Source organism: Pararge aegeria, chromosome 4 (genome assembly GCF_905163445.1).
Source record: "Pararge aegeria chromosome 4, ilParAegt1.1, whole genome shotgun sequence".
NCBI lineage: Eukaryota > Metazoa > Arthropoda > Insecta > Lepidoptera > Nymphalidae > Pararge > Pararge aegeria.
In genome coordinates, this window is record NC_053183.1 from 4,382,485 (window position 1) to 4,408,915 (window position 26,431).

At 34.4% G+C, this 26,431-nt stretch overlaps 2 protein-coding genes across 2 annotated transcripts; both read right to left on the reverse strand.

Moving 5' to 3' along the window:
- Positions 1 to 1,915: 1,915 nt before the first annotated feature.
- Positions 1,916 to 8,341, reverse strand: LOC120623477 (high choriolytic enzyme 1-like). Its single transcript, XM_039889514.1, has 6 exons — positions 8,224 to 8,341; positions 6,437 to 6,661; positions 5,874 to 5,983; positions 5,262 to 5,460; positions 4,241 to 4,377; positions 1,916 to 2,140 (listed from the first exon to the last, which is right to left on the reverse strand). The coding sequence occupies exons 1-6, from the start codon at positions 8,339 to 8,341 to the stop codon at positions 1,916 to 1,918; spliced, it is 1,014 nt and encodes a 337-aa protein (XP_039745448.1).
- A 2,773-nt stretch (positions 8,342 to 11,114) lies between these two features.
- Positions 11,115 to 18,247, reverse strand: LOC120623478 (seminal metalloprotease 1-like). The gene is made up of 6 exons (XM_039889515.1): positions 18,130 to 18,247; positions 15,910 to 16,128; positions 14,643 to 14,752; positions 14,159 to 14,369; positions 12,083 to 12,219; positions 11,115 to 11,342 (listed from the first exon to the last, which is right to left on the reverse strand). The coding sequence occupies exons 1-6, from the start codon at positions 18,245 to 18,247 to the stop codon at positions 11,115 to 11,117; spliced, it is 1,023 nt and encodes a 340-aa protein (XP_039745449.1).
- Between the last annotated feature and the right edge of the window lie 8,184 nt (positions 18,248 to 26,431).

The following is a 26,431-nucleotide window of genomic DNA, read 5'->3' on the forward strand; positions in this document are numbered from 1 at the left end:
GACGAATAGAGAGAAACACAAAAAACTGGAGTAGAATACAAAGGCGGCCTTATCGCTTAAAAGCGATCTCTGCCAGGCAACCTTAGGATTAGGAGATAACAAGAGCGAGAACAAAAAGGTGGTGTAAAATTATTATAAACCTACATTCAAATAACTACATACGATAACAACAAAATATACATAAATAAAAACATAAAATAAAATATTCATTATTTCAAACGTTTCCATCCAAAGATTTTGACTACCTAACTTATATATATATATATATAACATGTGACTGTTGTGAGTAGTTATATATATATATATACTACTATACTCATTTAAGGCTTAGCGATACTGAATACTTTAAAAACAAAATCAAACGCAGACGAAGTCGCGGGCAACAGCTAGTTGTTTTATAAATATAAGCTAAAATAAACTATTTAAAAACTAAATAAAATCTAAAACGTCAAACCACCGCAGCGAGGCACAGTTCCTAAGATACTGGCAGCATTGCCCCTTTGGATGGCCAAACTAATTCGTTGAATTATTTATTTATTCGTTATTATATTATTCGTTATATTTATAAAACAATTATTTTAAAGAATAAATAAATAATTTTATTTATTTCAGACAGCAAAAATGGTATTTGCGTTACTAGTAACAATACAAACTTATCACTACGTACAAACTTATCTAAGGTATTATTAGTAGGCCCACAGGTGGCACTTTTGATGCGCACATAAGAACCACACGGTAGTGAGATGATGGCGATAACCACATTCGTAAACTTAAAACTAAAGCTACGAGGGTTCCAAACGCGTCCTGGTCTAAGAAGAAGCCCACAACAAACTTAGCCGGGTGTTTTTTTTTTTTTTGTTATCACCATCTCACAATGTCATTTTAAATTATTAGAAGAGCAACCTGGTTAGAGCAATAGTTTACACCCAAGCTTTTTTATCGTTTACGTAGTCCTTTATACTATAATAGGACTTTTCTATAAGCTTACGTTTAATACAAACTTTGAACTTTATAGTTGGATTAAGTATAGGTATTATTAAGGGGATAACCAATTAATTTATTTAAGGTTGATTGTGTTTGTTTGTAGTTATTTAATCATAATAATAATAATGACAAATATCATTTATTCCAGCAAAATAAAAACATCTCTTGGAATTTGGAACTTACACATAAGGCGCCATGAAATAAGGAACTCAAAAAAAAAAAAATTCTGACTCCCGGAGATCAGGCACCATGTTTTACTACGGAGACTAATGTCTAGTGTGTGTGTGTGTTTCGGTGTGTGTAATATGCAGTATAGGTACTCTCCCCAAAAATTCTGTCACCTTTCATTCAACTTCTTAAATCTGCTTTAGTTATCGGGAATATTGCAATCATAATAAGGTAGAGCAGAATCCTAATCCTTTATGCACATCTTAATTATAATTACATTGTTACAAGTTTTTTTACAACAATTTTTAAATAATGGCTCGTCAGGTCGACTTCACTTAATTATAGAAGATATATATGTATTATATTATACTATGTTCGTATTGTAACTTAATCAATAGACCAGCTATATGGTTCCATATATTTCCCAACTCATTTAAATTAGAGCTCAGTATAAAGAGAAAGGAAAAATTATTATCTTTTCAATAATCGTACAATTATTTAACACACATTTAACAGGATTGTATTCAAAATGTATTAAAATTAAATTAAGCACGTTGTATTTTTTGTAATTATTATAAAATTATAGAAATTTGAAATGATTTAGCAAAAGATAATTAATGTAATTGTAGAAAAAAATTGTCTTCAAAAAAATAAATACATTAATTTAACACAATACAAACAACTTGTTATTAAAAATATATTAAAATTAAATTTATTGCCGGTCGTCGTAGTTTTTGAGTGGTGAATTTTATAATGGTAATTATTATTGAATATCATTTTCGTTAACAGTGTTTACTTCGTTGTCATCTTGAACGTCATCCGTGGTCGGTGGTGCAGCGATCATCAGTGGGAGGGTGCGGTCGACCTCTTCCTTCAGCTCTTGTATCTGCCTTTCATCCCATGCCCCAGGGCAGTTGTAGTGCCTGCGAAGCCTCACCCAGTCCCAGTGAGTGACGTAAACCATATGTCCCATGGTTCCCGGGAAACTCTGTAAAATTAAAACAACATAAATATAGTACACACGCCTCTTCTCTCATGGGAAAACGAGAGCCATAACCTATTTTTTTTTTTAATATTTATTTGTTATTATACTCTTTATTTGTACACCACAAATAGGAAAAAAAAACAAAGGACACAACAAAAATAAACTTAAAGAGTAGGATACAAAGGGCGGCCTTATCGCTTAGTAGCGATCTCTTCCAGGCCACTATAGGATTAGGAAAACCAAGGGAAACCCATTGGTGGGGTGTATTATTATATACATACTTACGAACAATTACACACTAATACTTATCAAGATTACACACAAAAAATACTAATAATAATAAATATAAAAATAATAAACTAATATATACTAAAACATACTTAAATATGAGTAAGAGTTAATCACTGTCGTCTTTATTGCTCAAGATAATGGGCTTTAACAGCATTTTTGAATATGTCTAGTGACCTTGACTGTCGTATGCTTTTTGGGAGTGCAGTCCACAGTTCAGTAGCTTGAACAATGAATGAATGCTTATAAAACTTAGTTTTATGAAACGGCATGCTCAAAGTCAGCGTACGACAAGAACGTAAATCTGACTGCACTCCAAGAAAATTAAATTTCTCCTTTAGGTAGGAGGGAGGGGTAAGAGCGACCTACGAACCTTTTGCTATTCAGATTTGAGTACGTAGAAAAGATCTTTTCACTGCTTTCACAAAACGTAGGAATCGCCTTAATCGGTTGCCTAGTGATTTAGGTAATTCTTAGAGAAAAAAACGTGTCACGAACTCTTATTTGACATTAGACGCCGTCTGAAGTTACGATACCGATTAGGCGGATCGTTTATTTTAGGGGACTCTTACACTGACACTTGACATTAATGTTCTTATGGGGGCCATGCTTCAGAACTTACGACTGCGGCCAGGAAAAGCAGTGCCACTAGTCAGGGTCTGTGATTGTCATGTCACAGTCATCAATAGAAATTACCTATTTTGTATATTACTAAAGATACTAGTAACTTATTTTAGTGTTTAGAATTGCGCTTGACCAGTTTTACCCGAAGAAAAGTGCAGATGCGGCCTAGGATGGGATAAGTTTGCTTAGAAGATGCCTATTTATTTTTGTTATGCAGGTAAGGTTATAAGGAAACGCAGAACTCGGACGGGGTTTCCAAACCATAGCCATGCGTTTAAGGAAAGTATAAGCAAGTTGCTTTGTGTAAGTTTTTAGGATATTAGCAACATATGGATAGCAACCTTCCGTTAGATATCTTGCGGTGCGATGGTAAAACAAGAATGTGAAGAGGAAACAAGATATCAAATAGTGCCTGAGCTTCCTTTCGAAAGCATATCCGGAAGACCGACGAGCTATCTATTTTACGACGTTGATCAAGACTTTATAAATTAGTTACTAAAGTTTATCTCTTTTAGCCTTATTCTTCTCAGGAAACCTTACATTTAATACTCACAGAGAAACTACCATGTCAATGCGTACAATAATTGAGACGCCATCTTTGGGAGTCCACCATATTGGATTTATTCACAATAATTCAAATTCAGAATAAGTGGATTAAAATTTAGTGCCTGCGGACCCACGGTCCCAAAGTCTCTACTCCAAAGGCACAAAAATGAAGCTGCTATCCAGGTTTTCATATTTACGCCTCTTGGCTTCTCGGCACTGGTAGCAGAGGCACCCACCATTGACAGCTCTTTTCAAAGAATTATCGAAAAGGGTTACCGAGTCGGTTACCGGTGATCCTAGAGCGGGCAGTTACCTTCGCCAACAAATTAGTTTGGCCATCCAAACAGGCTGTCAGCATCTTAGGAGCTGTGCCTCACTGCGGTGGTTTCGAAGACGATTAAGATTTTATTTTAAGTTATATTTATAAAACAAATATTTGTATAGCGTATGTTGTTTAAGTATACAACTAGTAGATAATGCGTTTTCGAATAGACATGAAAGTTTCTTACAAGAAATATTATTACAAATTCTTTAAATATATTTTCTTCATTTTTAAAATTTAGTTACATGATTCGACACACATAACTTAGTAGCTATAAGCTACTTTAAAGATTGTGTGTTATCTAAATATTTTCTAAATCTTACCCTTGTAGCTGTAATAGTTGGTTGTCCGTTACTGCTGAATGCATGGGTACTGTAGTGCATGCAGCTCTGGTACTCATACGGAAGGCTTAAGAGGTTCACCATGTTCCGATTGTAGCGGTAAAAATTGTGTGCCATGCCTGCAAACATATACTTTAAAACTTAGCTTCCGAAGTTTACTTAAGAAATCTTTTATCAATGCATTCATTTAAACACCTTCCTATTTAAATATGTTTCATTAATTTGAAGTATTTAATTTAAACTGTCTGACTAACTGAATGTTGAGTATAAATAACTTAAAAAGCCCAACTTGCATACAATCTTATCCAGCTAATTTCGAGGCGAATTACTTAACACTCTATTCCTAGGAATCGAAATTTGTATTGTCTTAAAATTAAAGAAAACATAGAACTCTCAGACCATTTTACAACCCTCATTTCAACAACAATAGGACATTTTTTAAAAATTTAAGAAGACTTTGTCACAGTCTGTATAACATTTTATACGCTTGTAAAAGTCCCGACAAAATTGGATCAGCCATTGTAAATATTAGTTCGGATGAAACAGACAGAAAATAATGAAAAAACTTGTCTTCTCTCTATGCTAGCGCTGTGAATTTAAGTAGAAGGTCCCGGGTTTGATTCCCGGCAGGGCCAATATTGGAATTTATAATTTCTGATTTTTTTCTGATCTGGTCTGGTGGGAGGCTTTGGCGGTGGCTAGTTACCAACCTACCGACAAAGACGTGCCGCTAAACGATTTAGTATTCCGGTGCGATGTCCTGTAGGAACCGATTAGGGATTATGACTACCATACTCCCTAACAGGTTAGCCCGCTAACATCTTAGAATGCATCTTCAAGCATCATCAGCAGTCAAGGGCTAACGTGTTTGTGGAATAAAAAAAAAACACTATAAAGTTATTCATTTGTATAGATTGGTAGTTTTACAGGATTTTTAAATTAATATGAGTTCAACTTAATGAATTTGGCATAGCAGGTTTACAAAATTTTTGAAGCCACTCACCTTGTACAATGTTGTTCCAGTTTATGCGTACGTAATTGTACCTCTCGTAGGCGGACTGCATGTGGTAGAACCCGAGGTTGTGGAGCAGTTCGTGGATGATGATAATGTTGTTCAGACATCCTCGACGAGCTAAGTTAAGTGTATGGGCGCCGCGGTTGCTCGAAAATCCAACGTGTGCGTAGCATCCAGTTTGCCTCCCCTTAGTTAATAGATAGTTAATGATATCAGTAATGTAATAAAAAGTTAAACTACAGTTGTCAAATAAAATTTTGAGTCCATGTGATAGGTACAACAATTCAAAGAGCCCTTTTCCCAGATTATATTATGTTTATAGTTGCAGGAACTAAAACCTAAAGTTATTTCAATATTTAAAGGTCGAAATAAATAAATAAATAAATGTATTAGATTCAGATTAAAGTTGAATGAAATGATTTTAGGAATCTAGAAATTCAACGAATTCCTCCATTTAAGAATTTATAATAAAATAAATAAATGTTTAGAAATTCTCAACAGGTTCATATAGATTGTTAAAAATATAAACGAGAACTCTTACAATTTTGAAACTTTAAGCATTTTTTTGGCTGGTCTAGATTTTTTAAAAATTATACTTACAGTGATTAAAACGAAGTTACGTTCATGAGGTTGACGTCTTCGGAACCGCACGCAGGAGAAATGTTCGACCCAACCCATCCCTCTCAAAATGAGATCCCGTTCTGCATTATCTTAACAAGAAAAACAAAAATTGTAAGGTAATTCTGTCATTTTCTTCACACTAATATGTACATGGAATTTATATTAGAGACTAGCAACTGCTACTCATTTACACGATTTACACGCAATTTACTCCTTCCTTCGAGAATTGAGGTGCTTTTTACTAAAAATATTAATCAGACATCAGCTTTTATTGATGATAAAAAAACTGGGAACTTCGAAAGTAGCTTTTTGTGTAGGAAATGATAAAAAATTATGGCGACTTTTAACATGAAATCGATCGATCAGCTACTTTATTTTTAAAGTGATACAGAGTGATATTTTTAAAGAGTGCTAATGCTTCACTTTAAAAAAAATTGGATACTTACACATAAAAACCTCACATCTAAAATAGTCCAGAGACTGATCTCAGATAAACAATTAAGAAAAAAAAAAAAAATTTTAGCAGAAAGTTTTTTACTTACTAAATTCGTTAGCTCCGAATTCGTAAATCATGACGTTGCCAGGCCACCTAGTGTTAGGCGTGACCAGAGCAGCTCTGTTGCTACTTGTAGCCCCAGCATAATCAGCTACTAGGGTTTCAACTTGATCGTCATCCAGTACGATATCGCCTTGGTACTTTCCACTGTTCTCCCAAACATTTGCTTTCGGGTTGGCCAGAATACGAGAATCTAACCGAACTCCATCATCTGTGAAAATTTACTTTTTGTTACATGCCTCATAAGTATAACCCCTTTATTCAATTTATTGAGCATAAGGTAAAGGGATAAGAGATTTAAACATATACAAAGAATCAACATTTAAAGAAATAAATATAAATATACTATGAAAATACACACATCGCCATCTAGCCCCAAAGTAAGCGTAGCTTGTGTTATGGGTACTAAGATGACTGAATATTTGTATGAATACATAAATACTTATAATATACAAATAAACACCCACCGAAAAATATTCATGTTCTTGATGAACATGAATATTTTTCAAACATTTTCCTGTTGTGGGAATCGAACCCACAAACTTGACTCAGAAAGCAGGGCCGCTGCCCACTGCGCCAGTCGGCCGTCAAGACTATATCAATTTTATTTACAATCCGCGACAAATAGAAAATTCTGTATGGTAAAGATAGCTTTTATTTTTTACGTTAAATACTCAACAAAAAGTTTATCTGCATATTTGTAGAAGATATATTGAGTCGACTACACATAATGGTCTTCAAAAATGCACGGACGGAGGTGTATGAAATTTTTTACACTAATGGTTTAGATTTATTAGAAGGAGTGCAGTATACTAACATATTTTTTTTAAATAATCCAAAGTAAATTTATCTATGTAACATTAAATAAATAAAAACGAATGACACACACTACCACGTATTTAAAACGCATATATACATACCCACTCTTTTTTCATGTTTTTTTTATTATAAAGTTTTAAAAACAGGCAAATTATTAGTGTCGCTACCTTCGCATAATCTGTGATTATAGAATATACATTATAGTCCTTGACAATAGAAGTATTATAGTCTATGACAATATAACCTTAATAATGTACAACTTATTATATAAATGAATTATGGTTATATTTTGACCACAGCGGGACCACTAGTTTATATTAATCGGTGGCTATATTCACACGCTACTGCATCATCTTAACAAGAAAAAATACAAGAATTGTAAGGCAATCCTGTATTTTTATTCACACAAAAATGTACATGAAATTTATATTTAAGACTAGCGACTCCTACTCAGTTATACTCTATTTACTTATTCCTTCGAGTATTGAGGTACTTTTTACTAAAAGTATTAATCAAACATCATATTTTAATCATGATACAGAGAACTGGTAACTTCGAAAGTAGCTTTTTGTGCGGGAAATGATAAAAAATGATGGCGACTTCTAACAGAAATCGATCGATAAGCTAAATATTCTTTATTTTTGAAGTGATACATTTATATAATAATGCTTCATTTTTTAATTTGGATACTAACACATAAAGACGTCACATCTTAGAATAGTCCAGACTGATCTCAGATAAACAAATGAGAAAAAGAATAATAAAATACTTTTATCGAAAGTTTGTTCAATGTTCAAACTTAATATTTAAATTAATTATGATAATATTTTGACCACAGCGGGACTAGTGGTCCCGTTTATATTAATCAGTGGCTATATTCACACGCTGCTATAACAGACCCATTGCTTGAGTCAAACTCTCCCCACTTTGTGTTCAGGGCTAAAAATGACTTACCAATTCTGCTATTTTCCAAAGCCTCCCGGAATGCTTGTATCTGCTCTCTTGTCTTCGAAACGGGGGGGCTACTGATGGCAAGCCCGACAAGGCAGAGCAACACACCTATCCGCAGCATTTTTGTATTTCCTAATGATATGTAAATTTGCTTTTTTATACCCATGCATCATGTAGATTTAAAGACAATGACACCTTGAATTGTAATCAATCAAAGATACTACGCTAATTTGCAGTAATTTTGGATTAATTTGATAACTGAAACAAATTGGACAGTTATTGGCCAACAGGAAGGTTAATGAAAAATACTATTTACTTTATCTTTTCATTTTTTTCTTTAAGATATAACATAGTTTATATTATGACATCGACCTTACAAATAATTTTAAAATGACCTTATTCTAGGTCTTATATAATCTAAACATCTAGTTTATATTATGTAACGGGTAAATGTTTATTAAACCCTGATTAGGATAGGGTGATGCGGCGATAGTCCACCCCAGTGAAGCGGTGATAGCCCAGAGGGACTCCTGGGGGGGCCCCCAAAGTGAAATCGGGAGTAAGAATCCCAGCACGCACCTCTAACTTTTTTAAGTTAGGATTTTAAGCAATAAATATATCACTTGCTACAACGGTGAAGAACACCTTACGGAAACCTGCAAGCCTGAGAGTTCTCCATAATGTTCTCAAAGCACACCCTTACACACCGTTGTAGTCCACAAGTAATGCTTAGTACTTTATTCTAGGGTGCAAAGACGGCCTGGCCTTATCACTAAAAGTGATCTTTTTAAATGCAACCTAAGCGTGTGAAGGCGATAAAAAGGTGGAAAGTGGAAGGTGCATAAAGTATGCTACCAAAAATAAAATAAACTTACATGACATACATTCTAAGTACATTAACATAATTACTACAAAAATACCGAAAATTATATACACTAGAATAGATATTTATGATCTATATTTATGCTAGTATAAACTTACATAATACGGCCTTAACACCTTCGCATTGTGGGAGGAGACCCGTGCCCTGTAGTGGATCGGTAATGGGTTGATATGATCATGGTTATTAAGTACACGACACGATATTTAAGGCCCAGGATATGGGAGGGCACCCGAGCGAAAGTAGACAGGTAAAATAAAAACAGGACAAGTGCGAGTCGATGTCTCACACGAATAGTTCTATTGTATAAATCTTACGGAAGGGTTCTATTATGTTAATACTCTGCATGTTTTAATACTTTTTGTACGAGAAGAAAGGGGTTATACAAATATGTAAGAATTTTTAAATTGTATAATTTAATTGGGAATAAAATTGAATTTGACTTTTCAGGCGTCTGACTGAAGGTTCATAACACAAAAAACAGACGGACAGGGCCCGGGTAACACCCCAAAAAGAAGAGAAGTATAACGTGGGTGGTATCCTTGAACTATTGTCATTATCAGCCTATTAAGTCTCACTCCTGGGCACAGGCCGCCATCCTCAAAGGAGACATCGATTTGAAAGCACAGACCTACCACGATGCTACAATGCCAGTTGGGGGGCTTCAACCTTCTGATTTACGGAATTACCCAAGAATTTGAAAAGTTAAATCAATATGGTCACGTGATCCAGCAGGAAACAACTGCCCTCCACGTGCGACACGCAACGACTGAGGTCCTCACTACCCTGCATGCTAACACTTTCCCTTATCGGCAGAGATCAAATAAAGGCAGATGGTCGACCCGATCTGCTTAGTAAAGGACCCTTACTCTCTTTTTAAACCACGACGTCGGGGTTTTTTTTTATTTTATTATACGTTTGATGTGACTTAGTGTGTATGTATGTATGTTTTTATGTGCGTGTGTGTGTGTGTGTGTGTGTGTGTCAGTGCGTGTGTGTGTGTGTGTTTGTATGTGTGTGTATGTATGTCTGCTGTGGCAACGTATTTCCCCAACCGGTGAACCGATTTTCTTAGCTATGTCAGGGGTTTATCTTAGCTATGTTTGATGAAAATCGGTCCAAGATGGCCGGATTACATATTGTTTTACAACTACCTCTATATGGGTAACAACGAAAGGGCTTGACTAGTAGAATATTATACACAATGACTTATTTCAAATCCAAAATGACCGCCACTACAACATAGCGAAAAACAATTTATCACAACTTTGGGTATCGAATGAAAGGGCTTGAATAGTAGAATATACTAGATTGAATGTCACGGGTTTTTTAATTAGCACCTGATTTAGGATAAGGGTCTCTTGATTTCGGGTAGTGTCATAAACCATTTTACCTCTATAAGTAGTCCCATATATACGTACGAACGTCTGTCACCGTACTTAACCATCTCATCCCGTATTACTACATGCCCCGGTTTTGTCCTGTATTTCAATAAAATAAAACTTTATAATAATAACAGGAAAATCTTTAAATTTATAATAAATAAAATAATAAAAAATCGTTTCATTAATTTTGTTTTTTTTTTGTACTTTTATATGATACGCTTGGGTTCTCATATTGTATAGTTGAAAAGCCCAATGTCTGGTTTAGGGCATTAGAGGAGAAAACGCCCCGTATTGGTTCCTAGAAGTTATGGCAACCCTGATTATGGAGCTGAAACCGAGTGGTGGTAGTGAAATAAATGAACCTCGTAGTATATGTGCACTTCTTTTCAAATGCTATTTTTGTCCCTACACTTATTAGGTGCCTAAATTTATTTGTCTGGTCCGTTTTATATAATATACATTCAAGTTAAAAATACTTAACATTAAAAAGGCATATATCCTGGGATAGCAATTATATTATAATTCTGAAAGTACATTTATTTAACATAAAAACTTAACATGTTATCAAAAATGTATTCAAATTAAAATATCTGGTTACTTATTTCAAATTGTGTCAGAAGTGTATACAGTTAATTTTCATTTACGTCAACAATGTTTATTTCGCTGTCGTTGTTGTCTTCTTGGACATCATCTGTGGTTGGCACAGCGATCATCAGTGGGAGGGTGCGTTCGACCTCTTCCTTCACCTCCTGTATCTGCCTTTCATCCCAAGCACCGGGGCAGTTGTAGTGTCTGCGAAGCCTCACCCAGTCCCAGTGAGTGACATAAACCATGTGGCCCATGGTTCCCGGGAAACTCTGAAAAGTTAAATATGTATTATGTTGACATATACTTCATTATCACCAGCCTATACTATTGGAACATGGGTCTCCTCTCAGAATCGAAATCAGAAAAGCCAATCGCAGCCAAGAGCCGAGAAAAACAATTTTTTGTTAGTTAGTTTACTAAAGTGCGGCAAATTTAACCGCGTACGAAATGTAAAAATCACAAGTCACATTTAAAATTAGGTTAGGTTAGATAAAAAATAAAATATGTTTTTTACCCCTAAAATAACCCATTATTTTAGGGGTAAACACCATATTTTATTTTTACGGACGTCTAAAATTAAAATTTGTTTTAGTTTTTTCAGAAGACGAAAATGTAGTTTACCCCGTCATTAATCATCTGAAGATGATTGCGGCTAGACTGGACTGTCATTACCTCCGGCATTGCTGTGATAGGCACGTTGCAATACCAATGCCGCTGAGACAGTATTAAGGGATTGTTCTCATTCTTCTTTTTATTTAAGTTTGATTTTTGAATTGGTTTATTTGGATTAGATTTAATTTAGTTCTATTTTTTTTTATTTAGTTTTATTTATTTTTGAAATGTATTTATTTTAATTGCATTCAACTTTAAGTCGTAACTGATCTTAAATTGTATGGGTAAAGCCTGAAATAAATGATTATTATTATTATTATTAAGCGAACGACCTGTTATTTGTCTGTTTGTTATTTGGTCGCGGATAAATTGGCCGCACTAAAGTACAAAAGCTTACCCTAGTTGCGACAATCGTTGGTTGCCTGTTGATACTGAACGCGTGGGTGCTGTAATGCATTGAGCTATGGTACTCATACGGCAGACCTAACAGGTTGACTTGATTGCGCTGTAGACGATAAAAGTTGTGGGCCATGCCTGTTAATATAATTTTCATAGATTAATACATTATTATTAGGTTAGAGGTACATTAATAGTCATGCTTATTATGATAATAAAGGAACGAATGTATATAAATGTAATGTATGAAAATTGTGTAAAATAATCAAAGTCAAAGTCCAAATATTTCTTTATTCAAATAGGCACATAGATGGCACTTTTGATGCGTTGATTATATACAAAAATGTGTTGCTCTGACCAGGTTGCTTCTTAAATATTTTCTAATGACAATGTGTGATGGCGATAACTACAATCGTAAACTTAAAACTTAAGCTACGAGGGTTCCAAACGCGCCCTGGTCTAAGAAGAAGCCCACAACAAACTTAGCCGGGTGTTCTTTTTGTTATCACCGTCTCACATTGTCATTAGAAAATATTTAAGAAACAACCTGGTCAGAGCAATTGTTCACACCCAAGCTTTTTATCGTTTACGTAATCCTTTATACTATGATAGGACTTTTCTATAAGCTTTCGCTTATAACAAACTTTGAACTTTTTTAGTGACATCCCCAAGATATCAACCGGTAATTTATTGTACAATTGTATACAATTTCCTTTAAATGAATTGCTTATTTTGTGTAGTCTAGTGTATTGCACTGCAAGTTTATGTTTGCTTCTAACGTTCAAATAATTGCAGTCACTATTTTTTTTTTTAATAATGATATATTTTTGTGAACAAAGATTAAATTTTCAAATATGTGTTGGCTATAGACTGTCAGTATTTTAATAAATCTGCTCAAACTGTAAGTATTTTGCAAATTTATAATTCCTTAAATCTGCTGCTGCTTCTCGCCAATAAATAATGAATAAGTTTTAGTTAATTTATGACTATAACATAACATTTTTTGTTTTCGCGGCTTTGTCTTCTTGTTTGTTCTTTTGAAATCTTTTACAACATGGATACTCATAAATGAGGTTGAAATAACAATTTTAATAAGTTATGTAGGTACAACAAAAAATAAACAGTACTTATTCTTTATCATATTTATGTCTAAATGGTGATCCGCTTTATACGATTCACTATAATTTCCTCGTTAATAAAAACAATGAAGTAACCTCTAAGGAAAATTAAACGTAAGGTTTTCTTAGTTACTTTACACCGATGCACACACACACCCATGCACACACACACCCATGAACACACACATTTCGTTAGATATAGCTAACTGTTATCTTCATCAACCCATTAACGTCCCACTACCGGGCCCGGGTCTTCTCTCAGAATGAGAAAATTCCACAGACCCCACGCTGGCTGCTTGAGTACGTTATGGAAAATTTTCAACATGCAGGTTCCCTCACGAAGTTTTCCTCCATCGTTAAAGCAAGTTATATTTAATTCAGCATCATCATATCGACCCATTACCGGCCCACTACAGGGCATGGGTCTCCTCCCACAATCAGGAGGGGTGAAGGCCTCCCACACAGGCCCAGTAAAGTATGGAGAACTCTCAGGCAGGCATGCAGGTTTTCTCACGATGTTTTCCTTCGCCGTTGAAGCAAATGATATTTTGATTGCTTAAAACGCACATTACTTAGAAAAGCTAGAGGTGCGTGCTGGGATTCGAACTAGGCCTCCAGAAAGTGAAGTCGAAGTTCTACCCACTGGGCTATCACCGCTTTATTTAATACCACCGATATTTAATTGCTCATTAATTAAAATATAACTACCATACTCAGCGGCGTGCATACAGGGTATGAACAGGGTATCCACTGAGCGGGCAGATAATATAAAATGAAAAAAATCTCCGGTACCATTTTTAAAAAACCATACGGATAGGCTTTGTAAGAGTAATAAAATACCTAACCTTAAGTTTTTATAACTGGAACTGGAATTTTTGTTCATTTTATATCATCTGCATACCCTGTGCATACCCTCCGTGCACGCCACTGAACATTCTACTATCAAATTAACTTCTCACCTGGAGCAATATTATTCCAGTTGATGCGCACGTAATTATACCTCTCGTAGGCGGACTGCATGTGGAAGAACCCGAGGTTGTGGAGCAGTTCGTGTATAATGACAATGTTGTTCAAACAGCCCCTACCGGGCTCCGCGCGAGCCAAGTTAAGCACATGGATATGACCAGTTGCGTGGTAACCAACGCGTGCGTAGCATCCAGTGGGCCTTCCCTGATGATAAACAGACAAACGGTCATATAAAATATACGTTTTACATCGGTGTTATTATTATTATCATGATCAACTCTTAATAGGCCCACTATGGGGCACGGCCAAGTGCGGATTGGTAGACTTCATACGCCTCTGAGAACGTTGTGAAGAATTCTCAGGCGTGAAAGTTTTTGATGCTTCAATATTAGCCGTGTACACGGTGTCTGTACCTACTTATGTATCCAACTTAAAGTAGCTATAAAAGTAATAGCTCTTAAAGTAGTATATACTAACGGTAATCAAGACGTAGTTCTGTTCGTTTGGCCTTCGCAGACGGAACCTTACGCAGGAGAAATGCTCGACCCAGCCCATAGCTCTCAAAATGGCTTGCTGTTGAGCAGCATCTGGAAGATAATTCGTTCGTTTTTTTCATAATAAAAAATCATAATAAAAACCTACCTTTTATATTGAATTTCGCATTTATTAAAGTACATAGTATAATTACAATTTCTTTTTTAAAGAATAAATTTCAGAGAGGAGCCCGATTTTGTCCCAACTCTTCCGCACGTTATAATATAAGCGTGCGAATATTTTGCCAAAGAGTTTACAAATCTATTAAAGTTAGAATAGTTTATAAAGCGCACGCTAGACTTAATATTACAGAGTTAGTCTGTTGTTTATTTATTTAACTCTTTATTTGTGTACTACACCATTAGCATACATACACATGAAAAAAGAAGTAGAATATAATAGGCGGTCTTATTGCTTAATACCGATCTCTGCCAGGCAACCTTTGAATTAGGAAAGAAGAAGAGTAGAATAGGCTGCTTGCTGGTGGTGCAATTTATAATTTTTTTTTTTATATAACGATAGGCAAGTAGTTGTATCGTTAGTAAAAAAAATGTACTTGACGAAATCATGCCCGTTAGAAAGCAATGATGAGGTCTAGGTTGCAGCACGCTTGCCTAGAAGAAGCCTATTCACTCTTGCCTTGAAGGTACTCAAATTATACATGTCAGGAAACACAGTTGCCGGGAGGGCGTCCCACATCTTAGCGGTGCGTATCAGGACAACAGAATTGTACATTCAATTAGTTTTTCTTTGTTGTCTGATAAAAAATACCAATTTATGAAATACTACTCAAAAAGAATTCTCCACTAAGCATCATACAAAATTTTATAGGTACTATGTTATCAAAGCTCAACAATCTTAGTTTAGTTATGTTATTATCAAAATTAAGCTTAATTTGCTATACTCCGCGAAAAGCAGGAGAATCTGTGTGGTGTTATTTATAATTTCTTCAATCCTTATACTCCACAGCAAACAGATCTTCGGCAATATACCCTCTACGCACGTTTCGCTCCGAAACCGGAGCATCCTCAGGAGATGTTGACTTTACAATGAATAATTGTTAAGATTCACCAGCACACAGATTCTCCTGCTTTTCGCGGAGTATAGCAAATTAAGCTTAATTTTGATAATATATCATGGATTTCCGCAAAGTAATGCCTGCTTCTATCCAATTAGTTATTTATACAAATGTTAGGTATTTTTGACTTACTAAATTCATTAGCGCCAAATTCGTAAACCATTACGTTTCCGGGCCATCTCCTTCCAGGCACTACGTAAGCAGCCCTTTGACCGGCGCCCGCAAAGCCCGCCACCAGGGCTTCGATCTGTTCATCATCGAGGACTATGTCACCCTGGTACTTGCCGCTGTTCTCCCAAATATTAGCATCCGGATTGGATAGAACACGTGAATCCACTCGAATCCCATCGTCTGCGAAAATAAAATTTTTATTTCTTACCTATGTGTTTTATAAACAAATTAGCAGTTGCCTCTTTCTTAATCCGCTTTTTTATGTTTTTTTACAATTACCGTGGATTATCCATTCTTGCGATAAAAAGTTATCCTATGTTACTCTCCGACCTTTCAACTAACTGTATGCTAAAAATGAAGTTGATTTGTTGCTCAGTGATACCATGAAGGAATGACAAACAAACAATATCACTTGCGCATTTATAATATTCATCATCATTATCGCCACACTAACCCGTTACCGGCCCACTACAGAGCACGGGTCTCCTCCCACAATAAGAAGGGGTTAAGGCCGCAGTCCACCACACTGGCCAGTGCGGTTTGGTGGACTCCACACACCGTTGAGAACATTATGTAGTGCACGTTTCCTCACGGTGGTTTCCTTGACCGTTGAAGCAAGTGATATTTTAATTCCTTATAACGCACATAACTTAGAAAATTAGAGCTGCGTGCTGGGATTCGAACTCGGCCCCCCCGAAAGCAGTTGCGTGTCTAGAGGGTATGCAGATGATACAAAAATAAGAAAAGTCTCGAGTGCGAGTATTAAATACTTAAGGGTAGGCTTTTTATAGCTCTTAAAATACCTATCCTTAAGTATTTTATAACTCTTACTAGAGATTTTTTTCATTTTATATCACCTGCATACCCTGTGCATGCCCTCTATGCACGCCACTGCCCGAAAGTGAAGTCGAGCACCTACCCAATGCGCTATCGCCGCTTCTAATATATGATATTAGCTAGGATTAAAAAACTTGTTGCCACAAATAGCAGACAATGTCCTAACGCAGTAGCTCTATGAATTTGGGAATTAATACTTACTCCTGGCGTTGGTCGTTAAATATCACTAACAAGCCTTACAATAATCATCACCTGAAGGTCCTCAAGGACACAGGCAATCCGCCACAGCGATTGATAACACGTAGAGCGCAGCGATCCATCGCTTCTAAACTGTCGTCCACAAACATACAAGGTCGCTGCGAAAGAACCCTGTGACACAGCCCTCTGACATTTGCATTGAGACGCAGTATCACAGAAATCTCGCGCAAGTGGAATGATCCAGTCAGTAGCTTTCGCAAATATGTCGCTTGCATCAGTTATTTGTGCAAGTAGCTATATTAACTTGTGCCCAAGGCCTGAGCTCTTTTTATTATGACAGGAGGACCCGTGCCGATATCACGAGCAACACTAGCTAAACTTAAGGATACTAAACTTTCTGCAATCTTTTGCAATATATCATGTTATAGCAAGAAACTTGTGCGAGACTTACGCGACTTTAGGTATTTGCAATTGGAAACGCACTAGATTGCCTGCTATCTCCGAAATCGAATGCAATGTATATCCATGATATAGAACCCTTAAGAGCCGAAGTTCGCTTCCTTACCCCTGTCATGTCTCTACAATAGACTGCAGAAATAAGTTCAGTTACGTTCCATTAGTTGCTCAAAGTTTAGAGTCCCACTGTTCGTTCACGTGCCTTCTGTTATCCAGTACCCATTTCCCACCACATAATTATGATCATAAACCAATCCTGTCCACGATTCTCCTTTCAGAATGATATGGGCTTAGGCCTAGGGCACTAGATAATATCGATATAAATCTCCTACCCATGCTAGCCGTGCTGGTCAATTAAGGCTTCTTACCATTTAATTCCACACCTAAGGGGTTTAAGTTTATTTAATAGGACGCGGAGAGTAGTAGTCTCTGGGAGTAGTTAAAGAGTCAGATTTGAAATATCTGTTGTGCATATAGTCCCAATTTTTGAGAAGGGTATTTTACCAACAAACTACGGATTTATGAGTCGGGTAACGAACGATAATTCATGATGGGTCGTAGAATTAATGGGGCTTTACTTATCAGTTTTACATAGATGGGCATTAAATTGGATAGGAAAATTGTTGGCCCGAATTTTAGATGTGAGAGTCTTTTTTTTACCAGTACCTAAGTTAGTTAAAATAGGCCCACCTGTTCTGCTGTTTTCCAAAGCCTCTCTGAAAGCTTGTATCTGCTCTCTAGTCTTTGACACGGGGGGGCTGCTGACAGCAAACCCAATCAGGCAGACCAGCACGCATGTGCGCAACATATTAAAAATTTTCAATACCTATACCTAAATGTTTGCTTTTATACCAAAACAAGAATTACTATCAGGTACATCTTGAAATTTAATCGTTCCTAAAGATAATACAGTAATTTGATATACTTAATAAGTAAGCGGTGATTTATAATTATAATAAGTTACTGCGATCAAACTATAGATAAAGTTGAAATATAACTCTCGGAGAAATTTATCAGAAAATCATCATTTTAGCCTAAGAGCCCAGCCAAACCTTCGTTATTTAATAAAAGCTGAAAGTTCTTCTGTGCGTGTCCTGCATACAGGTAAGAACGAGCAGGCAGCAGTGGCGTGCACTTGATACACGCACAAAAGCACTGCATACCCTAAAATTTAAACATCTGGTTACTTGGGCAGGTAACAGGCAGTAAAGGTGTATAAAATAAGTACTTACTTAGTACCTTAATTAGGTTAAAGTATAAAGCTCTTTTTTTATATTTTATTAGGGATAACTTTAGAGATCTCGTCATCTATTGCCGGACACTTATGACAGTTGCTACGCCCTGCCAGACACTCATAAACTTTAATAAATTATAATTACTTATACTTTCGTTACGGTGTAAAAGCTAAATTTTATATACTTGGGGACCTATGAAAAAATGTTACCTCAACACCCGGACAGTTTTAATGGTGTTTACACCTTGCCAGACACATTGAAAGTCCGCTGTCCACCCGTCATGGAATAGATCCCATTGACCATCGCTGTCAAAGAGCGCGTAGAATAATGACAATGAAATGGCATAGGTGACATGCTTCGTGCAACAGGACAGGTGCAAGGACCATTATGCCTGATGGAAAGCAATGGCTACTAGATGCAACCTGACCAGGATGTCAACCTATAACAGTCTTTTCACTCTCATTTCTTTCAATTCACTCACCTACGTGTCAGACGCTGAATGGTACGAGTAGATAGTTCCACTCCTAGCCGAAGATACGTATCAAAAACGTGTGTTTTATGTGTGTTGACTACATAAGGGCGCAACCGATCATTTTCGGTTATAAAAAGTTTAAATACATGATTATGGCGTTATACTCATAATTTTACATTCAACCAGTGGAAAGTGTGTTAAGAAAAAACCAATCCCACCAAAAACATTCTGTAAAAAACTAGCCCCAAGGCTCGATGAAGCTGCTTGTTTATCTCTTAAAAGTAATGAGATCTAGACAAAGTCGAGCACAGTATAAGGTTCCTTACTGCGATTTCTTTATTGTTATAGTTAATGTTGTGTGACTTGGCAGTTGAACATTTTAGTGGGAACAAGTCTTTCTTAAGTTTAGATTTTAAGTATGTTATTATAGCTTACTTATCCAGAGGTTCTCAAATATGCTTCCAGTAAAGGATGGTACGGCAGTGTTTGATTCGCGCTCGATTTGGCGGGGGCAATGCCGTGCCCCCCGATGCGAAAGAAAATTAGATGTACCATCCTGAATTTCATTTTGTTAGATTTAACTCTGATTTTATTGTCCCTACTCATTTACTTTATGACAATAAACTTAGCGAACTTACTACCTACTTATTACTTATATTACTTGGTAAAAGTAGCGTCGCTAAGAGAATAGGAACTTAACTACTAAATCTATTATATATCTACGACTAGTTATATATCTATAAATCTGTGAACAATTAACTTGACATTTTGTGTAATATCTTTTGTAAATAAGCTACCTGGCTTATCTAAAGATTAATTGATAGGCATTAAAGCCATATTTTGATTTATAACACGTACCTACCTAACTACGTCATAGAAAGAATAAATCTTAAGCTCTTAAGCCCTTTAATACCTCGATTAATTGCTTATAGTCCGACTACGGGAGAGTAGGTATTGTCTTTAATAGTCTACATTCAATATTGGCAAAATAATCTTTTACTACTAGTTATAGAGCTCGCGACGAGGTGGGCAGACGACATCAGGCGAGTCGTGGAAGCCGCTGAAAGCCACTGGCCCAGGACCGTGAATTGTGGAACTCTAAAGTGTTAGCAAAACGATTCAAACGCATACAATATATTTCAATACATACAAGCAACTGCTGGATTAACAAAAGGTTACATAACCTTTTTTGCAAAAATACAATACTATGAAAAAGCATGTTAATGAAATATAAAAAAAATTATTAATAATTCTGTTCTTGTTCCTTTATTTCGATTTAAATTTATTTGGTAGTTAGCACTGCAATTATAACAATAATTTTAATGTATAGGTTTATTTTATGTTCGTACTCGTGCTGTGCTGCGACAGAAAATCAGAACCAAATCTTGTACTACCTAGTACAAGATTTGCACGCTCACAAACGAGGAGTCGTTTTCAAGTATCGAAAGACCAGAACTTCGGAGTAAAATGGATCTTATCAACATTTGTCTCAGATTCTTTAGCGCGGATTTTTTTCAGAACAAAAATCAGAAGTATAGGTTTTGTAACTCTAAATCTTATTCCATTACGTCACGTCACGTACTATACAGAGTTGCGAAAACGACTCTTTGACTGTGAGCAAGCAAAGCAGCTTGTACAAAGGCTACAGAATATACAGTTGTCAACGCCCTTCCTCTCCCCGCGGATGTAGTACTAGTCTACTAAGGCAATATAACGATGAGCGTACTCGGTGCTACTACCATCTACTGCGGTCATCAACCCATCTGCGCGGCGTGATGATAATGAGCAAATCCCGTTGATAGAAGCCTTAAATTCAGCAAATGACTGTTATAAGTAGTAGTTAGTTAATTATATTCATTGATGTCATAAAATGTGACATATATTAAGTAAATTTTTCTATTTTCGCTTGCACCTTAAAATAAATGCATAGGTCTGAAAAACTTAAAACAAAAATTAAAACTATTCTGCCATAGGTGCCATGTAATTAAAACATCTGAAAATAACATTAATGTAAGGATTCTCACTATAGCTCATACAATTAATAATACAATAAATTGATGCAAGCATTTAGACAAGATGGTGCAATAAAGAAACAAACATACATATGTAATTTAAAAAAACTAAACTTTTAACATAAGATGTAATAAAGAAGGAAAAAAAGACCATTTATCTCAAAATCGAATTTATTTCGCTCTATATATAAAAAAATATTTCAGTAGCTCTACAAAATAAAAGAATAGAATATCAATATAATACTTATTTATATAACAAAACGTAAAGTTACAAAATATTGGACGCGATACCATTCTCTCTCTCCAACTAATTTTTAATATAAAAATTATTCGGACCCACGCAGACAAAGCCTAGCATATTCCGTGACGTCGCACTCACTAAATTATTACATTATAATATGAACATAAACTGAACATTTCCACTGTTCTTTTTTCAATGTATAAAGTGTAGATTACCCAGCCTACCTCCCCATTTTACCATTGGTGAGCAAACAATCACAGTCATTTTTGAATAATCAAAAATGTAACGTCAGAGAAAAATGTGACTTATTTTCCTTGTCTTATATTTGTCTAAATTTCTACAATAAGCGCTCCTGGTGGAACGTTTGTAAAACAAAAATAAGTAACAAAGAATCCGCGATTTCGAAACTATTTTCATAAGTTCCATTTTACTGTGACGATATTATAATATTGTTGTGAATAAACAAAATTCATACTACTGATTCTCTGAATGTCATTGGCATTTGAATTGCGCGCAAAATTCATTTTGTGACGTAATGTGACAATAATTATCTACGTCACAAATTGTGGTTAAAAGTATGTTAACATTAAAATGTAATCGAGCATCAAGACCCAGAAGGTTTACTAACATCGCTTAAAGCAGTTTCATTTTATAATGACAGTTTTATATGGTCTTTAAAAATGATTATGAATCTGAAACAAGAGCGAACTCGATATTAGTATAATACTGCTTAAATAGCCCTCGTTGGTGGAACAACATGGTTTTTTTAACTTTTTTTTTTAATTCAGACTATCGTATTTAAGAACTAATTCGGTTTTTCTCTTGGTTATTTTTGTAAGTGTATGCCCGACCCATTTTTAAACTGATCGAGATCTTGAATCATGAGATCGTTCGTGAGACGCAGTGCGAAGAAAAGGGTGAAGATGAGATTACATTTTGGGGAGGTAACATCATGTTATAGATATGTCATAATTCCTGGACGGTTCTTGCCAGTCTTTGTCACTGAAACCCCAAGGAGGTTATGACACACCAGTTCAAATACTAATTGCATTAACGTAACAAAACACGCTTTAACCGAATTATTTTGTAAACTACAATTTAAACTTTTTTTTATGAAAAGTTATAAGATCCAAACTCAAATTTTTTACTGAGTGACATAGCAAAGTTTTTCAATCTTTGAAAATAAAAATATTCTTATTGAAATAAACGATTTACATTTCGCAATATGTAATTACAGTAATGTTACATCTAAAACCTATTATTATCAGTTCAATAAACTTTTACACGAATAGATGCCATAACACATTTTTATTTATTGTTATTATTTTTAATAATAATTACACTATTGATGTAAAACATAGCTTGTGCGTAGCATATTGTTCAAAAATTGAACTGAATTGCATTAATAAACAACAAAACATATTTATTAAAATATAAACTAAAATTTTGTTGAAAACTGTATTTTACTTTATATACAGTTTCACCACAAATTGTGTTTACAGTAAAACACAGTTGTTTAATAATTCGGAATGTATGACTTTGAAACTAATTATTTTTTTTTACTTTATAGCGTTTACAATCCCGATACTAATATTTAGTTGGTACACGAACACAACATACATTTATCTATATCTGGCAATATGTTGCTTAGTGGAAAAAACTGAAATCGCATACAAATATCAAGATCAGTTTAACCTTAAACGTAGCGATTATCTGGCACATTTATAAAACATTATGTTATAATTATTCCATACTTTCTTACATTATATGAGCTCAAGTGTTACATACTAATATTAAAAACGAAGTACTTGTGCCCGTATGATACAGTTTTATTTTCTTAATATTAGTTTTAACTTGCTTGCATTGAATTGTTTATTTACTACTTTAAATATAATGATGGAATATATTAAAACTTTTATTTATTGATATGATTCAATTTGATCGCAGACTGCTGCAACACCTCAAATGTTTGTGACGTCCGCGTCAGTAGAAAAAATCAATTGCATAGCATAAGCTAAAGGATCGGTTGAATTTGTCTTATGATAAGCCGATACAAATTGTATGTGACGATTACTTTATATATTGTTATGTTATTACTTAATTTTTATGATGTGATTTCGCAATTGCAATTTATGTTCATTTTTTTATATTTAAAGAAATGACGCATTAATGACATTAACTTTGGTATTTCAACGTTGTCTATGAAATTGACGTATTACAGTTTAAAGATATGCATGTTTTGTAAAAGTCAAGGTTAACTAATTCTGCTGCCATAATTCGCATTAACATATTATCACCATCAGCAGCCATTACGCCTCTAGCAGGCTTGCACCAATCTTCGATCAACATTACTATACTGTATGAAACCCTGTCATACTTTTGTTTTATATAAAACAAATAGCCTTGATAAGTAAGAAAAGTATATATATATATATCTCTTTTAATACACGGTTAAAATATTGATGATTATTTTTTACTGACAAAACCATTTGCAAAATACTTCTTACAAAAACTAATGTATACAAAACTACATACTATATTTTATAACTATCACTAAAATACTATAAAACAAAATATTTCTCATCGAATAAGTATTAATATTATTGCAACAAAATAAAAAAAAATGCTCTCAGCAATTTTGTCTTATTTTTAACAATCGGCAGTGAATTACTGGTTACTTGTAGCTTAATAAAATCCCTTCCCCACACGAAGCATAAAGTAGATGTTTTAATATTCATGGGTCAAATTTTTTAGACCCTACTTTAGAGTTATAAAGAAAACTTTATGCCAAGTATTGCACAAAAATCAACACAAAAAATTAATACAAAAAGTAAAACATAAATAATACTATACATTCATTAAAATAAAAGACGGATAGGAAACAACATATCTACTTTAATTCTATACTATTTTCGTCAATTTAGACTAACGTGTTCAGTATCTTTGCTGTTATTTACTTACAGATAAACGAAACAAAGTTTTAAGAAAAATGAAAGTTTCACCTTCATTTAACTACATCCTACGTCTAATTTTAATAGTATTTTATTAAGTAACCTATACGAAATGGCAATGATTGCAAAAAAGGCCTCTTTTGAGCCTTAGATCACAGCTTATACCAAAATATATATATACAAAAAAGGGCATCTTAGAAATACAATTACATCATCGTTTTTATATGTACTTAGTGTGTAAGTAACGATAACGCATATTTTTTTGTATTACGAATTGAAAGATAGTTACACCTATTTGGCAAAGCTGTGTTTGACTAATATTGTTTACAATCTTTCATAGAAAAAGTACAAAAATACATTTTATAGACATCAATAATCACATACAAAATTTACAGCGCCGAACTTCTTTTTTTTAGACAAATAGCACTTTTTTATAATACACAATGCTTTTTATTTTTTTTTCTTTCTTAAGCTGTCGCTGAGTACGGGGCGCATTTAAGCATTTTGTAAACACTGATAACAGTCATGTTTCATATATTTAAGTAATATAAAAAGTACAAAATAAATTTCTTAAAAACCAGATTAACAACTACCGTGAAACGTGGACCCCGCAGTTTTTTTTTAATTGTATGTACCAAAAAATAACTTTAATTTTTGGGGATTATTGAAAATTAGTATGTCTTTCTTTTAATATTCTACGTTGTAGAATTTAAATTTACCATGACCGTTTGGAAAGGTTGAACTATACATACTCCAACCATGTTAAATTCGTTGAAACTGTCGATAAGTCTTTTTTTTTAATTTTATAATACATTTATAGGTTCATTGATCCCTTGGCCTCATTAAAAATATTGTAATAAAAGCAAGTGGCAGTGTGACTTCTATTTGTATATACCGTCACCAGAAAGGAAGTGGTGTTATGAAAGAAAGTATAAAAAAAATCTTAGTACGAACTTTTATTTCAACTGTATCTTTCAGATTTGTCGGTTCGTAATCGAAGGTAATACGACAATTGATACTCGGTAACGTGAGATTAAAAATGGAATTTATTGAGCTCGTGTTAAAGCTCAAATTCGCTCACACGGCTGTTCCGAAGAATGATTCAATACGCCAATGCTTTGAAATTCATATCCTAACCTAAGTGTAGTGTTTATAAAACATTGGATGACGATTAATTAAATCATCAGGCTTTTTGTTGATTGGCCAAGTTATTAAAATTTCCATTGTTAGTAATAAATTCCTTTTAGCTGATAGTTTTATTTGAGACATTAGATAGTCAACTGTCGAACGGATAACATTACGTCTTTGTCTGGTTTTTGTTTTATACCTAATTTATTTTATATATAATATCTGTTTTATGATTAGAATTGAACCTTTTTTTTGTTTCATATAGTTTCCACGTAGCATTTCTTAAAATACACACTGTATGTAACAATCTTTCTGGTGACGATACATTTAATTATTCCCTTTAAATAGCAAGACATAATACATTGACGGCTCTGATACAAAAGTGAATCGTGAATGTCAACTGTCTTACAACGAAAGAACAGCTTTCTTCGGCACAAACACTATCTCGGCTTAAATATATTTAAAAATATAAAGATAAATCTGTAGAGTATTTGAGAGCTATGTACATATGTGTTTGTGTGTGAAATAAATGCATCATTAATATTCAGAGTTACAAAAATACATTCATGTTACACTAAATAGCTTCGAGTATTCAACCCATTGGAGATAAGAAAAAAACAAGAGTAATTTCTATTTCTAAAGTTTACGAGTTCAGTAATAGATTATTCTTTTGCTAGGCGATTGATTCGGCAAGATTTGCAGCATGGTTTAATTCAGTCTGGTATAAGTTTGGAGTTGTTACCTTTTAATTACTAAAAGTCCTTATAAAAGAGCTACTAAGCTCTATTTATTTTGGTTTATAAGAGATTTAATGACTAATCTATGTGTATTTTTGTTCACAATAATAATAATTATGTAAATTTTCGATAGTGTTTTTGTTTTTGTATGCATTGTTAAGAATTTAAAAAAAATAAAAATCAATAAATGATAGAAAAATAAAAAATTATTATTAC

What these genes read in the sequence shown, in the direction of transcription:
- LOC120623477 (XM_039889514.1), bottom strand. Translation starts at nt 8,341, where the DNA reads ATGCTGCGGATAGGTGTGTTGCTCTGCCTTGTCGGGCTTGCCATCAGT. An exon ending in TTTGGAAAATAGCAGAATTG is followed by an intron (nt 6,662 to 8,223) that starts GTAAGTCATTTT and finishes AAATTTTCACAG; the next exon opens with ATGATGGAGTTCGGTTAGAT. An exon ending in ATTCGGAGCTAACGAATTTA is followed by an intron (nt 5,984 to 6,436) that starts GTAAGTAAAAAA and finishes TTTCTTGTTAAG; the next exon opens with ATAATGCAGAACGGGATCTC.
- LOC120623478 (XM_039889515.1), bottom strand. Translation starts at nt 18,247, where the DNA reads ATGTTGCGCACATGCGTGCTGGTCTGCCTGATTGGGTTTGCTGTCAGC. An exon ending in TTTGGAAAACAGCAGAACAG is followed by an intron (nt 16,129 to 18,129) that starts GTGGGCCTATTT and finishes TTATTTTCGCAG; the next exon opens with ACGATGGGATTCGAGTGGAT. An exon ending in CTGGAATAATATTGCTCCAG is followed by an intron (nt 12,220 to 14,158) that starts GTGAGAAGTTAA and finishes TTATATTAACAG; the next exon opens with GCATGGCCCACAACTTTTAT.